The following is a 15,963-nucleotide window of genomic DNA, read 5'->3' as shown; positions in this document are numbered from 1 at the left end:
GTATTGGATACGGAAAGTCGAATCCGTGGGGGGGGGGGACTGAGAAAGAGGACCGAGAAGAAGTGAAAGACGAACCCACACGCTGCTTCGGACTTTTACCTGCCTGGGAACGGCACGTGGCCGGGAGCATGGATCGGATCCGGACTCCGGAGGATTTTGACAAGCCCGGAGATGGCGCCGTCTGTCACTTCAGCCCCTTTAGCCCCTTTACACTAGTGTAGCTCCTGGTTCCTCGCCGATGGACGGGGCATCCCGGGGGAAATCGAACTTTCCATGGAAGCATCGCTCTGCGAGCGCGGCAATATATTCCCGCATGGAACGCGTATCATTGAAGCGTGGGTGGTCGTCGTTCTCGCCGGCGGCTTTCTAGCCAATTCTCGCCCGGATTCTGGTGGAGCAACGTCTGGATTTTGTAGGAGTTCATGGTGAGGCTCATGGTCTGATTCCTTTACGGACACTTTTACGCAAGCTTCCACGACCTGTTTACGGACTAGTGTACACTGGGCATTCTATTACATCTTCGGCATGGAGACCCAGGATCTAGTCCTTGACTGACATGTATTGTCCTTGCTGCTGTTAGAAAATCAACTCTTGACGGAGGAGGAGGAGCCATCATGCCAAATGTACGGATGTACTATACATACATACCTGCCAAGTGTAAGGGACCACATGCTCCGCTTCTTCGGTTGATAGGACAAGTTGAGACGCGGCGCATCCCTTCCGATTACGCGTTTACCCCCCTGCGATGTGTCTTCGCAACGTGGTTCGGGTCATGGTTATAGACCCTGGTCATGCTAAACTTAGTAACTATAATTGGGGAAGCAAGGCCTTCCGCCGGAGAACGCCATACACCGAGCCCCTGATCCTCATAGCTACAGAGAGTCAAGCAAATATAATGAAAAGGGTAGAGGAAAGCATGGAGAAAGGTAGATCGGGAAGAAGCCAGAGAAGACAAGAAAGAAGACAGAGGAAAGAACGAAGATGACAATGATGAGTAAGAAGAAGAAAATGAGGTTGAAGAGGAAGACGGCGAAGAAGCCGGGAATAAAGATAAAAAGAAAGGTTACAACATAAAGAAGAAGGAAGAAGATAACGAGGAAGAAGACGAGAAAGATAAAGCGAAAGATCAGAAAGATGAAAAAAGAAGATGATGACGACAAATGAAAGGTGCAGGAAATATCAGAACTCGAAAGTTGAAAGTGCAACTGGTAACCAAACATTTCTATCTCCTCAGGTGTGCCCGCTGGCATCGGCTGACATCGAGGTGTGGTTTCCGGCTTATCTTTGGCCAGAGGGAGCCTGGGAACCGAAGCATCACACCCACGGAACCCCCGGGTGCTGAGAAAGATCGGCTCAGAGCCTCGGGGGGCTAAGTTTGGATCTAGAGGTTAGGAACTATCCACTGCAAATGATCAACGGTCTTTCCCGTGGCCATCCGCATGACTAGGCCCATCGTTACCATACCTGACCTTTCTAGGACCGACTCGAGGAACAGCCGGAATTGTATCTAAGGATCCACACCGTTCACGACCCGTGATACAATGCGGGATCGAGCATAATGTGTTCTCAGAGCCGAGAAGGGTCCGAAACATCTCTTCCCTTAGCAGCACTGCCCCGACTTGCCTTCACCAAACCTCACCAAGAAGCCGGTAAGTATCCGAAATTGGCCCCCTTCCCCGCAACCTTAGCAGCGCTATCACGCTCGCCAGGTTTGGGTCCGATGATGTGTGGGTTATTGAAGCAATCCAGAAAGGAGCTAAGATGAAGGCCGTCGAGATATTCAAGAAGCGCACAGAAGACGGAAACGTCTTCCCCAGTGATACGATGGAGAGACCCAGGGACTATACAAATTACGTAAGATGCTAGCCAGACTGCCAGAGTAACCTATGCTGTCAATAACACGATATGCTCCAGGGACGTACACTCCAGGGACGTACACTCCATTGGAGCAAGGGGATAGGAAGCCTACGCCTTACCGTCTAAGCTTAGAAGGAGAGGAAGGAGAGGAAGGAGAGGAAGGAGAGGAAGAAGGGTTTGTGACTAGTACCCCGGAATGTACGACGAAGTCTGGAGTCCCAGCTGTTTGATCAGTGGTAGTTGGATCGATATACAAGAGATGCATGTGCGGACAGTGTGGTGATCTTACATCTCTATCGTTGTGGTGCAATCTTCACCGCGAGCGCATTGCACGAGTCGAGAACATCCTGGAGGACTACCTACTGCTAGTAAAAATGCTGTTTGTTGAGGCAAGCATACTGCCGGAGGCTTAGTTTGATCTCGGAGGTAGCCGACATATGTTTTTTCTCATCACCCGCACTGGGTCCCTCTCAATCTCATATGGATTAGCTCTCGCGGCTCGTTCTGAAATCCGCCTGCCGGGCGTAACCTAGAACCACAAATCCGGACCGCCGAAGCTAAGCGGCTTGACGATGGCCGGGTCTGGCCAGAAGCCGGAGAATTTTTACTGAGGCTGTGATTACCAGTTTTGGTGCTGGATGCTGCAGCTGCACCTCGGTACTGGAGGATTCGGTGGGGCAACATGCGACATCAATGGCATTGTGCCGTCATCGCCATCCAAGTTCGTTTTAATAAGTAGAAGCCATTGTGTAACCGCAAGTTCGGTCCATAACTCCATGGTCTCTGGAGTTCAATAAATCCTAAGTCACTAAATGGAAGGAGAAAGAGCCCAGCAAGCGTTGCCGCCTGACAACCGCCCACGGCGTGTCCGTTCTCGCTCACACGGGGATATCAGAGATGTCCGCAACAATAACACCCCGAACAGGATATACGCGGGACATGGCAATAGTAGCACATCGTCCGCATCACCACGTTCACCAGCGCCTTACGCCTCCCATCTGCGCGAAAGCTCAAGAACTTCGTGCAATAATGGCACGGGCAGACTGCCCCAGCCAGCAAGTCGGACTCCTTCGCCATCCCCAACCCGGCAGAGGTACCAACCGCCACAAGCTCTTCCAGCGGCCAGCATTCCGGATCACTCGAGGCGCTCATTAGAGTCCCTAATAAGGCCCACGGTGCTAGCCGACCGATGGAGCTACGACCGCGAGCGGATGCCGTCTCCTCCGCCTCTGGGGACACACATCTCACAGCCGGGCACACCCAGCACAGATGGGGACGTGTCTGAATTCGGCTTCTCCATACCAGCCAGCACGTTCACCGGCTCGCAACCGTCCAGCAGACCGCAGTCGCTACTCTTGGTAGACACGACCCCGAGTACCGACCCATGCGGCTCCTCCCTGCATCATCGTGTTAGACCAAGCAGTCCCACGTTGATGGTCACTCCACCTCCAGAATCATCATCATCAGCGCCCGAACAGTACTCCGATCTAAAAGGCGACCAAACGCCACAGCGGCTGGGGAGGCGGTCCTTCCATTCCCTCACGTCTGCCGAAATGGAGATACTCTCGCACCCACCGCCAGCACACCCACCCATGTCTGCAGCAGCGGCAGCATCACAACGCTCACTATCATCGCGGTCACCGGATACAGTAGTAGCAGCAGCAGTAGCATCGCCCAATTCAAAACAGAACGGCCACTCAAAAAGGGAGCTGACGAGTCCAACCTGGGAAAGACAGGGGCGAGCTCGAGCGGACAACCACGGTGGTGATGGCGAGGAGGAGGAGGAGGAGGAGATGACAGGCAAAGGTTGTTGTCTGGGACTGTGTGAGATCGGGACGGCGCAGCGTATCGGCGGTACGTGCGGGGCGTGGTTAATGGGCACGCTTCTGCCCATCGCGTTTGGGACCGTGTTGAAATGCGCTGGCCATCTTTTTGCTGGGTGTCCGTCTTAATAATGACTAATGAGGGCGGGTTTGTCTCGAAGAAACATGAGGGTAAATGAAGCCCCGTGTAAGCGGGGGAGGGAATATATGAATTGAAACCAGGTTCGGGGGGGATGTGACGAAGGCGGGCGGTCGGGATTTGGGATATCGAAGGCCTGGAACTAATTGCCCATGCATTTAAAAGTATCATGACAAGTCACGACACAGCAAGAAAAAACGAGACCACGGAGTTGATGAGGGCGAAAGGCTATTCAAAACTTGGAACTTCGGACTCTAATAAACGAAACGTAAACACAAAGATTACGCCCAGATTCCACGCCACCATAACCGCCAGCGCTAACGTCAACAAACCATAATATAACAACGCCGGCAAAAGCACCGCTACCCGTAGATCCCTCCAGTCCCCACGCTCGACAAGCAAAGCAGGGTATAGACATTACCTCGGCAGAACCAACTCACGGTGGGGAGGAGAAAAGAAACTCAACAAGAACCCAGACATCTGCTCGATGCGAAAACGTAGCACATGGCGCATGAAGACATCGAAGACAGGCACTGCCTGCGGGGATACTCCACTATTTCTCTTTCGCTCAGAGCACCGGAGATGGCGGCGCATCACCCTCGTCCTTGGCGCTATTACTCTCCCACAGCTCAAAGCTCTCGCCGGTGGTGCCCTCGACAGGGCCCAGCACGGCGGCATCGACCGCGACGTCATTGGCCTCCATGATGTCGTCGACGTCAGCTGCCTCAGCGACACTGTCAAGGTCGACGCTGACATCGTCTTGTTGTTCATGTGGCGCCTGGTGCGACTCATCATCGGCGTAAAAATACCGCTGCTCGCTCTCGTCTTCCTGTGGGAGAGGGGGTAGTTCTTCCGCTGCTACTACACCCGCCTCATCCACTGCCGCCTCGGGATCTTCCTCGTCCGCGGGCACGATAAACACACTCGTGCTATCGCACCCCTCAGCGTAGAAATCGGTCACATTCATCTCGGCCAGCGGACCGCGGCCCTTGAGCAGGAGCACGTCCTCATCAATCTCAACAGCGACAGGGGCGCCGGATCCCCTCGCGGACGATGTCTGACTGACGTCCTCGGGCGGCGGGATGTTCTCCTTGTCGCGACCCTCGGCGCGATCGCGGCTGGCCCGGCTCTCGGACTCCTCGTCGCTGCTGATGTCCAACGTGCACGTGCCGTGCTGAAGGAGGTTGGTCATTTCTTGCTCGGGTGTGTCCTCGTGGATGTCGAAACCCCACGATGATTTCATGTCCGGGGTAGGGAGGAAGAAGTCCCGCGAGGAGCTGCTGCTGCCGCCGGTAGTCTTGGTGGTCCTGCTGCTTTTTCGGATGCTACCAGAGTAGCTCGGGATTGTTCCCTTGAGAGCGGCATCGAGAGAGAAAGGAACGCCGGCACCGGCACTTAGCCGGAATGATGGAGGGTCTGGGCGCTGGGTACGTCGCCGCGAGAGGATTCCCATGCGCTTGGAGGCGCGTGTGGGTGAACGCCCGGCAGGGGCTGTGAGGGGAGAGGGTGCTGTGCTCTTGACCTTCAACCGGGCAGCAGGAGACTTGGGCTGGAGAATGGCCCGCGGCCGGGGACTGGACAGCTTGCTTGGCGGGGAGCTCAGGACATCCCGGAAAGCGGGTGAGGAAGCGACCTTGGTGGTCAGGGTGAAGGCAGGAGGCTTCGTGAACCCCTCGCTCAGGTCGTTCCAGAGATCGAAACCCTTTGACCGCTTTGAGAAGAGCACTGGAGCGATATTCTCTGAATTGTCATCGTCCGACGACACATGAGAAGCTTTCCGCTTGCCAGGTGAAGGCGAGAGCGCTTCGCCATGTTAGCGAAGCTGTCAACAGTGCGCTCAAGTCACAAACCAGGGAAGCAGGCAAATGAATAGGAGAGGACACCAGAGGACACATTCTGAGGTACATAGTACGGGAGCCACAGAGGACGAAGTCCGGCTAGTAGGAAAGGTCGGCGTCTGGGAGGTAGCTTTTGTATCTAAGGAGAACAGCGACGTACCATTCTGCCGATTCTTGATGCTCGCCAAGCTCTTCAACCGTGCCCCGTCAACGGGAGCAAACGGTTGCCGGCTGACGGTTGCCATGGTGGAGAATGTGACTGAGTGGTGTCGCTGGGGTGGTGCCGACGCGGTGCTGGCGTTTGGGCGCAAATCCAAGCTCGGCGCGCAACCCAATGGCGGATGCGCAAACAATGGCGCGCAGGAGGAATGTTTGTTGACGGCTCGCAGTGCGCCAACACAATCTCCGCTCTCAAAAAGAACACGACGGAGAGCACTGTATATAGAAAGAGTGTATGGACAGTGACTGGGAGAGAGGCGGAAGAGAGGGCAAGAGGGGGCGGGCCTTGCGAGGAGAGCGAGGGAGAGCGCTATTCTTATTACACAAGATGTCTGCTGGGACAGCGGGCCGGCCAAGGCGGTCTCCGGCTCTCTTGTCCTTTCGCGGGCTGGCTCGAAAGTTGCAGGCAGACAGGTCTAATGCGCGGTGCGGCGAATTAGGCAAGGCAGAGTGAGGGTCAATCGGACAAGCCAGTTAGGAGCCGCACAGGCGATGTCGAGTATATGCCGGATATTCCAGGTCCCGTCTGATGAGGGCAGCGAGTGGCAGGCAGATGGACGTGAGCGGAGCAGATTGGACGTGAGCTGGCTGGCCGGATCGAGGAGAGCGGTGAGGTGCAGCGAGTGGCACGGGACCTGGGACGGGAGACGGGCGCACCCGGCGTTAAAGGGGGAAATCGAGGAAACCTGAAATGCAGCGAATGCTGCAGTGCGCTGCCGCTTTTCCTGCACAGGATCGGATGGATGGCACTTGAGTCGTCGGGTCTCAGACAGGCATGCCGAAGTCGCTGATGCTGGTTGGCGCATGAAGAGGGTCGATATTTGGGTTGCTTGGACGTGCTATTTCGTGGTAAAATCGCACACGCGCGAGGCCCCCATCCCAATCACGGCACAGCTTCGGATCTTGGAGCGGGGTCGCAGCCCAAGACAATGCCTGCGATAGAGAGCTTGCAGGACCAGCTTGGGTCAGCCGGCAACACGCACGGCCATTGGCAGATGCCGATGCAGCTAGCAAGTGAGCTGCCAATCAGCGCCTGAGCGCAAGACCCGCCAGACGCGCTGTGCTGGGCTGTCGCAAGTTATGACGAATCATCGCGTCCAGCAGTCATGGGCTTCCCCACCCCGCGGCATCTGACCTCAGTGACCTGGTCGCGTTGAGCTGTGTTCTCAAGCGCAGATCAACCGAGACTTGAACACTGCACCGTCGTTGTGTCAGTCAAGGGAGACGGACGGACTGCATTGCCCTTGCATCCCTTGCGTTATCTTGTGGTGCCTAGGTCTTATCGGCGCTCGCCAATCTTGAGAAGAAGCGATGTGGTAGATGAGGAAGTGCGCATTCCGATTGCGCTCTTCATCGGCCCGGCTGTGTCGTCCTCCCTTAGGTGGGATGCCTCGAGCGAGCGTCGAGCCCGGCTGCATACGACGCTCCCTTGCTAGACAAAGAGCGGCGCAGCAAGGCGCCATACATGGAACGTACACGCACGGATTTACCCGACATCCAGGTCCTGCCGACTTTCCCGCGTCGTTCCTGCGCTGGTCTCGTCGATGTTGCCGCTACACACTACGGAGTACAGTTCTCAGTTCCTGACATGACGTCGAGAAACTGGGATTTAATGCAGACCGCCAGGGGGTGATTAGCTCCGGCAGCAGGGGAGAGGGTTCGGAGAAAGGCCCGTGGTGGCAGTTCTTTTTATAACGGCAAAGTGGGATGGAAAGAAGAGCCCCTCTTCTACAACTCCACAAGCTGGAGGCGAACAGCAAGCGAAGAGCCAGAGCAGGTGATCGATGACAAGGGAGCGAGACAATCTTGGGCTTGTGCAGCGCACCCTGCAGATGGGATCGACCCTTCTCCGTCCTGCAGCCGAAGGGCACCGAGTGCGTCTTGTCTTTGTGATCTGACGTTCTTGCCGGTGACAGCTGGCAAATTCTCCCCACTTTGGAACTGTTCTGGAACCACTCTTGCAACTCAGTGATGGACAGTCGCTCGTGCCCCGCAGGGTCCTCAAGCAATTGAGTGGCACAACTCGATCCTACAACTTTCCAGCTGCACTCATTGCTTTGACCAATTGCATTTTCTGTCCATTCTTTCGTATCAAGAGAGCCGGAAGTAATTCATCAAACCAGCCATGGCTTCGATCAATGATCTGGCCACGGCCGCGGTATCAGCGCTCGCCGAAGCCCCCCCTCCAAGAGCTCCGCCTTCCTCATTGCCCGATTCGGCTCAGAACCAGATTGATGATCGCCATCCCCGTGAACCCCCCGTGGCGCGGGGCGCGCTTGTAGTCCTCGAGGGCTTGGACCGGAGCGGCAAGACGACGCAGGTCAAGCTTCTGGAGCAGCGGTTCGTCGAGCTGGCGCGCAAAGTGAAAGTAATGCGCTTCCCGGGTATGTACATGACTACCTGCCCAATGAATCCGTTGCAGTTGCGGCAGCCCTGAAACAAGGAGAGACTTGAACCTGACCCGGTCCCAACATGAAGACCGCACAACGCCAATTGGCCAGATGATCGACTCGTACCTCAAGAGCCAGGTCGACATGGACGATCACGTCATCCACCTGCTCTTCAGCGCGAACCGGTGGGAGGCAGCGTACGGTCCTTTTCCCACCCCCCCTGAAAATTGTTTGTGTAGGATTTTGTCTTGTTGATAGAGCAAACGAGTATAAAAGTAAAACCATCACTTCGCTCCTCAGCTCGGGCGTAACCGTCCTCTGCGACCGCTACTACCACAGCGGCATCGTCTACTCGGCCGCCAAGCAGAACCCGTCCCTCACGCTGTCGTGGGCGCGCGCTCCCGAGGTCGGCCTTCCTCGGCCGGATCTCGTGCTCTTCCTGGACCTGGACGAGTCGCAGGCGAGGTTGCGCGGCGGCTGGGGCGGCGAGGCGTACGAGAAGGCCGAGATGCAGCGGCGCGTGCGGGAGCTCTTCTGGGGCCTGAGCCTGGGCAAGATCGAGACGGCATCTGTCATTGCTGAGGAGGGCGCTGTCGGCCCGAAGGAGGAGCTCGCGGTTGGCCCGCCGACCACGCAGGCGCTGACGGGGACAGAGTACCGGTTCCGGCAGGAGGAAGAAGACCTCCACGTTGTTGACGCCAGTTCCTCTGTAGAAGACGTGGCTGAGGAGATATGGAAGGTGGTCAAGGCGAGGGTGGAGGCCGTCGAGAGGGGCGAGGTCGGGAGAGCAGTAAGGAAAGTCTCCTGATAGTGGAGAAAAGTTATGTGCGCATGTGTATAGATAGGAGTCAATGCTTCGCCTAGCCCGCTCAAATGGAACAGGTGTGTACAGTATAATAGTATAATGGGAGAAAGGCACGCTCGGTGCAGAACTAATGTTTAGAGTGTCCAGTGATGTCGCGGCGGTTGAACTAAACCGCAGCCGCAAATTGCGTTGGATATCTACGTATACCAGTGTACTGATGTCCAGTACCCTGGTGGGTCAAGTAGAAACAAGTGCTCGAGAAGAGTGTCCGTGTTGAATGACCAGGAATCTTCCCACATGCAAACGCCATATAGAACCAGCCCGATGTTGAGATCCCCCCCCGTTCGCGGTGCACGTGTATGCCCCTCTGCATGATCGCCTACCCTCTTTTAACCCCAAACGCCAGCCTGATGCAGAGAAGAAACCGAAGCCGAGCGGCATCGCTGCCATACATGTAGAATGATGGCCCTTTGTTGAATACACCCCCGTTACGTGTGTCATATGTACCACGATGTAATGGATCAGCGGTTGACGCCAATCAGGCTCAGGAACTCGTTCCTGGTCTTCTCTTTCCGCTCGAAGCAGCCCAGCACGCAGCTGGTGATGGTGGTGCTGGTGGATTTCTGGACTCCCCGCATCACCATGCATAGATGGCTCGACTCCATGACAACGGCAACACCCTGCGGTTTGAGCACTTCCATGATGGCGTTGGCCACCTCCCTGGTCAGGCGCTCTTGTATCTGGAGCCGCCGGGCGAACATCTCGGCAATGCGCGGCAGCTTGGAGATGCCGATGACGGCATTGTGGGGTATGTAGCCAATGTGCATCTTCCCGGTGAAGGGTACGAGATGGTGCTCACACATGCTAAACACCTCGATGTCCTTAACAATGACCATCTCGTTGTGGCCCTCCTGGAAGATGGCGCCGTTGACGATGTCCCGCACGTTCTCCTGGTAGCCCTTGGTGAAGAAGAGCATGGCCTTGGCGTACCGCTCGGGCGTCGCCAACAGGCCTTCACGGTCCGGGTCCTCGCCCACGCACTCGAGCAGCGTCCTGACGGCGCCCTTCATCCGGTCCAGCCGGACTTGTGCCTGGGCCTCGTCTTCTTCCAGCCGTGCGCGTGTGCCGACCACGGGCCGGCTCAAACCGTCGAAGTCGATCACGGGGCTCGGCGACCTGGTGGATAATTCACCGGCTCCATCGGGCGTCGGCGCTTCTTCCCTTACGGCGGCGGGTGTAGCTGCCGTCTTCCTCTTCTTCCTCTTCGGCGACGGCTCGGGCTTGTCGCGGAAGTCCCTGGCCGGTTTGCTGACGCTTGACCGGCGCTCTCCGATTGTGTGGGTGGCATAGGGGCCGGCCGCACTGACGTCCTTGGAGTCACGGTCGCGCGACCTCCTCTTGCCATTCTCCTTGCTCCTGCTTCGCTTGTCATCTTTGCCGCCGTCGGGAGTCATCCGTGGGCTTTCGGAGCCGGCGCGAGAGCCGTGGTGAGCCATTGCGCCTCCCTACTTGGGTGGTGTGCGGTCGAGGGTATGAGAAGGCAGAAGAGACGGCGGCAGGAACCCGGTGGGACCCAGAGGGGCAGATGACCGCAAGTTCAGAATGGGGCCACTGGGCAGGAGAATGGAGACGGTTTGCTCCTGCTGACTGAAAATTTCGGGTCCTGGACTCTTTTGGTTCCCCGCCAAAAGAGACGCTTGGAAGTCAGTTTCTTATCTTATCGCACTTTGACGTCAAAAGAAACAGTGCAGTACGAAGTAGTGCACCGAACCCCAGGATGCCAGCATGATGATTGCTGAGTCAAACTCCTGCTGACTGGACAATTCCTATAGGCTAACTAGATACTATACCGCCTCTACAATAATCTGAAATACCATGCCTAATGTCTCGTCAAGTTAAGGCGGACAGGAGCAAACATGGTAGTTTGATATCTTCGGCTTGTCTGTACTCGGTACGTACGTGGTTAGTGGGGTACGGTGGGGCCGTCTCAGGAGGGCTCTTCGAGGCTCGAGCTCCCCAGCAGCTGACAAGCATCTAGATTCTGGGGAGTCGCGTCTTTGCATCACCTCAACGTGTAGCCTCGCAATGCCAGCATCATCAAGACTTGCCACTCTTTCAAGATCCTAACGTGCTTTTTGCATATGCGCCACCGCTTTTAACAGACTTTTCCTTACGCAGTCTTTAGCAACGTGACTCAGAATACAGAAGGCGCAAACTCCGGCCGCTCGCAAGCTCGGGCCCGTTTCCTCGATCCATTAATAAAGGTCTCGGCTGCCCACCACCAGCCGCAATGGCCTCCCCAACCGCACACTCCCCTCCGCACACGTCGCACATCCAACTAGCAAACATCAATACAATGACCTCCAACAAGAAGCGCGCCTCGGAAGGCGCCGCGCCGCCGGCTCTGAAGCGTAGGGCGATTTCGACGCCGTCCGGTCCCGGATCGGCCCACCCGCTGCGGCAAACCTCGTTCCCTCCGGATGATGCGGGCACCCCGTATGGGCCCATGTCCCCCTCATCCATCGCCGATGTCGACGCCATGAGCACGGTCAGCGGCAGCCTGGTCAACGCCGCCGCGCCGGTTAAGAAGAAGCGCGGCCGGAAGTCTAAGGCAGAGAAGGCGCGCGAACAGACGCCGTCGGTGGTCGGCGGACGGGCACCCACGGCGATTAGTGGCGTCAGTGAGGGCGGCGGCCGGGGAACGAAGAGCGTGTCCGGTGCGGCGGGCGGCGCCGGAGACGAGGATGGCGAAGGCGACGACGAAGGCCCAACCGAGGTAGCCGCTACGGCAGATATTCAGACGAAGGAGCAAAAGGAGGAGGAGCACCGTAAGAGGCAGATGCTCATCAGCGCCCTGTCGGAGGAGCAGTTTGATAGATATGAGAATTGGCGTGCCGGCAACCTGAGTAAGGCATCGGTGAGAAGGGTAAGAGAGCATCCCCCCCCCCCCCCCCCCCCCCGACGCCTGCAAACTCGCATACTGTCGCACAGCCACTAATCTTCTCGATAGCTCATTAATGCGACCACCTCACAGTCAGTTCCCGAAAATGTCGTGATCACAATGCGGGCGGTCTCTAAGGTATTCATTGGCGATATCATCGAGGGTGCGCGTCGGGTGCAGGGCGAGTGGATCAAAAATGGCGAGAAGCAGACGGACCTTCCGGCAGATCAGATGCCCGGCCAGACGCTGGCTCAATCCTCTTCCCAGGCCCAGTCGGCCGCCCAGACCGAATCTCCTGCCCAGGCGACACCCGATTCAGCGAGCAAAGCGGATACACAAGAACAGCCGCCGCCGCCGCAGCAGCACCGGCAAGAGACCGATGACAGGCGGGGTCCCCTGCGGCCGGACCATCTACGAGAAGCCATTCGGCGCTATCGAGTCAGCGGTGAGGGCGGCGGGGTCGGCATGCAACGGATCTTTCACCAACAGCAGCAGGGCGGAGCGGAGAGATTCCCCATGCGGACTGGAGGATACAGGATATTCCGTTGACGATGGGCAGTTCACTGGCTTAATTGTTCGGATACATTCTCACTTGATATTTGTTTTTCGGTTGGCGCTTTTGGGGGATGGAAATGGGCACGGTCTGGGTCAAGGCCAAAGGGTGGGCAAAGTCATTTGATACCCATGGCACTGGGAGTTGATGTTCTTTTCCGGGGATTTGCGCAATGAGTCTGGAGCATGGTGGTCCTTCTGGGAGACACCACGGGCTCACAAGGCAGTGCTGAATATCGTTATTTTTGGGACAGAGGTATAACAACATAATGGCCGCCAACAATCGTTTTGTCATGGCATTAATATCCCTCCTCCCCAATGGTGGTGACGTGAATGACAGCGCCCACGTAGAAAGGATTCGCCACGGTACACGAGACACCCTGCTTGACCTTCCACATCCCGTTGGGGCCGATGGGGAACTCTGTCTTGTCGTTGTCGGGCAACTTGACGCGGATGATGCCGCGCGCGACGGAGCAGAGCCGGGTCCTGGCCTCGTCAGCAGGCCAGCACAGGTTGGCCCCCGGCTGGATCTCGAGCATCTGGAAGGTGACGCCGTCTGTCACGGGCACGGCGCGGCCCTGGGTGAGGTAGGACGAGGAAAAGGCTATGTCTGTATGTGTATGTAAGTACATATTAGTCAGGGGGGGTTCATTCTCTCTCTCTCTCTCTCTCTCTCTTTTTGTATGACTTTCACGGGGAAGGGGGTAACCAGGTTGGTAGGTAGTAGTAGGTAGTTACTCACTCTCGGCGGCCTCCCCACCGTTGCCCACGCGTATCCTCCCCGGAGCGATCTCCCAGTCGGCCATCCTCACCGACAGGGAGGGCATGACGCCCGCTGCCGTCTTCACCATCTGGACCTTGGCGTCGTCCTCGGGTGCAGCAGCAGCAGCAGCAGTGCGGCCGGCCTTACTGCTGGTACTACTGCTACCGGGATTGTTGTCAGGCTTGGGACTAGGGTTCATACCACTGCCCCCTTTTTTCCTGAGTTTGGTGGCGGAGGTCTTGGCCGGAGGAGGAGGAGGAGGAGGGTTGTCATCACCGTTCTTTGCACCACGAGCGCTGCCCCTACGTTCTTGACTTGGTCGCTGCTGCTGCTCCTGATCGTTCTGCTGCTCCAGAAGCCGGCGAGATCTCCTTGTCCGGGCACTAGCGCTGGTTGTGGTACTCTTCACCGTGATGGTGCTTTCTTTCTCGGTCGCTTGATGGTCCCTTTGCTCTTCTTCCTCCTCCTCCTCCTCCTCCTCCTCCTCCTCCTCCTCCTCTTCTTCTTCTTCTTCTTCTTCTTCTTCTTCTTCTTCTTCTTCTTCTTCTCCCAGCACGCTCTCGCTCGGCGTAACTTTATTATATACAGCCGCCCCGCGTCTGGCCGCTTTGCCTCCTCGGCCTCCCAGCCTCGCGGCAAGCCTGCGGATGGAGCTCTGCCGCTTCGGCTTGGTCTTGGCCGCTGGCGGCGGAGGTCGGTTGTTGGGCTTCTTCGGCTTCCGGATGGACACCATCCGCGGTCGACCGGCCACACGGGCTGGGAGGGCGGTGCTGTACCGGGAGGGGCTGTCATGGGTTGTAGCCGGGAAGGAGGACGTGCTTATCATCGCAGCGTCGAAGCTGTTCCTGTCGCTTTCGGCTTCACTGCTGTTGTTGCTGTGCCGTTCATTGCCATGGCCCTCGACGGGATCTTCCTCCGGCGGGGAAGGAGGCAACCTGACAGTGTTCATCTCGAGACGGCTCTCAACCACGGAGCGAACCTCTCCGGTCTCTGAGGACGACCTGGAAAGTCGAGATGCAACGCCCGTCCGTTCTGCCTCATTGTTGTTGTTGTTATTATCCGCCGACGAGATCGTGCTACTGCCCCTGAGCTCATCCTCGGACCGCGAACTCAGCGCTTCGGCAAAGCTGGCTGGAGGAGTCGTTCGCATATCCCTACTCCTGCTTCTGCCCTGCTTGTTTTTGTCGACAGCCGTCTCGACCGGGAACAAGCTTGACGAGCGCGGGCTGAAAGCAGCCGGCTGCTGCTCGTCCCTATCCGACTTCTTCTTCCGCCCCGGCCGTCGCGGGCTAGCCTTTGCCGGCGCAGTAGCCGCATCAATTGGCTTCCTTGAGACCACAACAGGGGGCATGCGGCCAGAGCTGGCATCGGGCTTCTTGCGCTTCCCCACCACGGACATGGTCCCGTCCAGATTGTCATTGAGCAGACAGGCCCTGTGGCTGGCCTTCGCATTATAATCCCCAAAGACCCGTCGTCAGCTTTGGGGAAGAGGACGTGAAAAACCAACCAAGGCTCTCCAGCGTAAAAGAAACCGGGAAAACGGAAAGGCAACTAGGTAACTTACACTGAAATGCCCGCCGAGCGCCCACGCATCGGGGAAGATGGTCTGGCAGTCGCGCACCGGGCATATCCATGGCTCGGGATCGCCCACACGGGGGAGATAGCCGTGCGGAAACAGCGCGCCGGCTCCGGGGATTTTGCGAGGGACGCCGTCTGTGAATTGGGGTTTTTTTGTTGTGAGCTGCCATACCACGAAGGGAGAACAACGCAACGGGCGGTGCAGACTAAGCTGGACTTACCCCAGGAGCCTACCCAGTCCGAGTACAGTCTTGTGCCGCACATCGTAATTGGATTCTCCTCGCTGCCGAAGCACACCTGGCTGTTGTCAGGGGTGTTCCTCTGATCGCATTCCCCTTCAACGTGCACTTCAACGTGCGTGGTCCCCCTCCATGCACGCAGTGCGTCCAGTCGTGGCCCTCTGCCTCCCTCAACGGTCTCGGCAGAAACCATTTGTCCCACTCGTTGTGATGTTCGTGGTGATTCCGTCTCTAGCCGTGGTCTGACAGAAGCTCCCGGCGAACCCGTGCCAATCCACGTGGTGGGCGCGCTGCGTCTTAGTCCTGACACAGGGATTTCTTCTTCCATGGGTGCTGGTGAGGTGAGTCGTTGCCAGAAGGAATACCCCCTCTCTCCGCGGGCATCCCGTTGCTGCTGCTGTCGCTGTTGCTGTTCCAGTGGCGCCGCGGATATCGTATTGGCCCTCGGCCCTGGCCGAGCGAGATGCCAAAACGGGTCGTCGGGCAAGGCTCTGGCACGGGTCTCGGCATGCTTCTCCCACTCGCGGCCGAAGAAAGAGGAAATCGGCGGCAGAGCAGCGCTGTTCTTGTCTGCCGTCGTGGAGAGAAGGCTCTGGATGGGCGCGCCGCTTCGCCTTAGAAGGCCACTTCCTCCTCCTCCTCGTTCGGGGCTATAATTGCTGCCACCCCCAAAATTAGACGGAACACCCGGGGCGGAAGATCGAGACAACGGGTTTGCAGCGGCGTCCATCTCTGTCAACAGGCGCCGCTTGGCCAGAGGTGAGCCCTCAAGTGGGACCGCGTCAAGACTGTGCTTCCTGCTCGACGTGCTGGACGGGC

General features: G+C 57.4%; 6 protein-coding genes across 6 annotated transcripts; 3 read left to right on the top strand and 3 right to left on the bottom strand.

Annotated features, from left to right (window-relative positions):
* The first annotated feature begins 2,520 nt into the window (after nucleotides 1–2,520).
* Nucleotides 2,521–4,003, top strand: B0T15DRAFT_134748 (uncharacterized protein). The gene has a single exon (XM_062861795.1). It carries the CDS (start codon nucleotides 2,670–2,672, stop codon nucleotides 3,807–3,809), a length of 1,140 nt encoding a protein of 379 aa, XP_062725017.1. The 5' UTR covers nucleotides 2,521–2,669; the 3' UTR covers nucleotides 3,810–4,003.
* A 1-nt stretch (nucleotide 4,004) lies between these two features.
* B0T15DRAFT_134769 (uncharacterized protein) lies at nucleotides 4,005–6,097 on the bottom strand. The gene is made up of 2 exons (XM_062861796.1): nucleotides 5,818–6,097; nucleotides 4,005–5,622 (listed from the first exon to the last, which is right to left on the bottom strand). Exons 1-2 carry the CDS (start codon nucleotides 5,900–5,902, stop codon nucleotides 4,388–4,390), a joined length of 1,320 nt encoding a protein of 439 aa, XP_062725016.1. The 5' UTR covers nucleotides 5,903–6,097; the 3' UTR covers nucleotides 4,005–4,387.
* A 1,904-nt stretch (nucleotides 6,098–8,001) lies between these two features.
* Nucleotides 8,002–9,074, top strand: B0T15DRAFT_391968 (thymidylate kinase-domain-containing protein; the record flags this gene model as incomplete). The annotated part of the gene is made up of 3 exons (XM_062864611.1): nucleotides 8,002–8,260; nucleotides 8,355–8,463; nucleotides 8,543–9,074. The coding sequence occupies 3 exons, from the start codon at nucleotides 8,002–8,004 to the stop codon at nucleotides 9,072–9,074; spliced, it is 900 nt and encodes a 299-aa protein (XP_062725015.1).
* A 111-nt stretch (nucleotides 9,075–9,185) lies between these two features.
* On the bottom strand, nucleotides 9,186–10,741 carry B0T15DRAFT_526620 (uncharacterized protein). Its single transcript, XM_062868914.1, has one exon. The coding sequence runs from the start codon at nucleotides 10,565–10,567 to the stop codon at nucleotides 9,593–9,595; it is 975 nt and encodes a 324-aa protein (XP_062725014.1). The 5' UTR covers nucleotides 10,568–10,741; the 3' UTR covers nucleotides 9,186–9,592.
* A 418-nt stretch (nucleotides 10,742–11,159) lies between these two features.
* Nucleotides 11,160–12,571, top strand: B0T15DRAFT_134736 (hTAFII28-like protein conserved region-domain-containing protein). Its single transcript, XM_062861794.1, has 2 exons — nucleotides 11,160–11,997; nucleotides 12,082–12,571. Exons 1-2 carry the CDS (start codon nucleotides 11,362–11,364, stop codon nucleotides 12,559–12,561), a joined length of 1,116 nt encoding a protein of 371 aa, XP_062725013.1. The 5' UTR covers nucleotides 11,160–11,361; the 3' UTR covers nucleotides 12,562–12,571.
* Nucleotides 12,572–12,863: 292 nt separating this feature from the next.
* B0T15DRAFT_483647 (uncharacterized protein) lies at nucleotides 12,864–13,370 on the bottom strand (the record flags this gene model as incomplete). The annotated part of the gene is made up of 2 exons (XM_062866176.1): nucleotides 12,864–13,174; nucleotides 13,307–13,370. 2 exons carry the CDS (start codon nucleotides 13,368–13,370, stop codon nucleotides 12,864–12,866), a joined length of 375 nt encoding a protein of 124 aa, XP_062725012.1.
* Between the last annotated feature and the right edge of the window lie 2,593 nt (nucleotides 13,371–15,963).

Source organism: Chaetomium strumarium (genome assembly GCF_033439665.1).
Source record: "Chaetomium strumarium strain CBS 333.67 chromosome Unknown B0T15scaffold_2, whole genome shotgun sequence".
In the NCBI taxonomy this organism is placed as follows: domain Eukaryota; kingdom Fungi; phylum Ascomycota; class Sordariomycetes; order Sordariales; family Chaetomiaceae; genus Chaetomium; species Chaetomium strumarium.
This window is presented reverse-complemented; position numbering and strand designations above follow the sequence as displayed.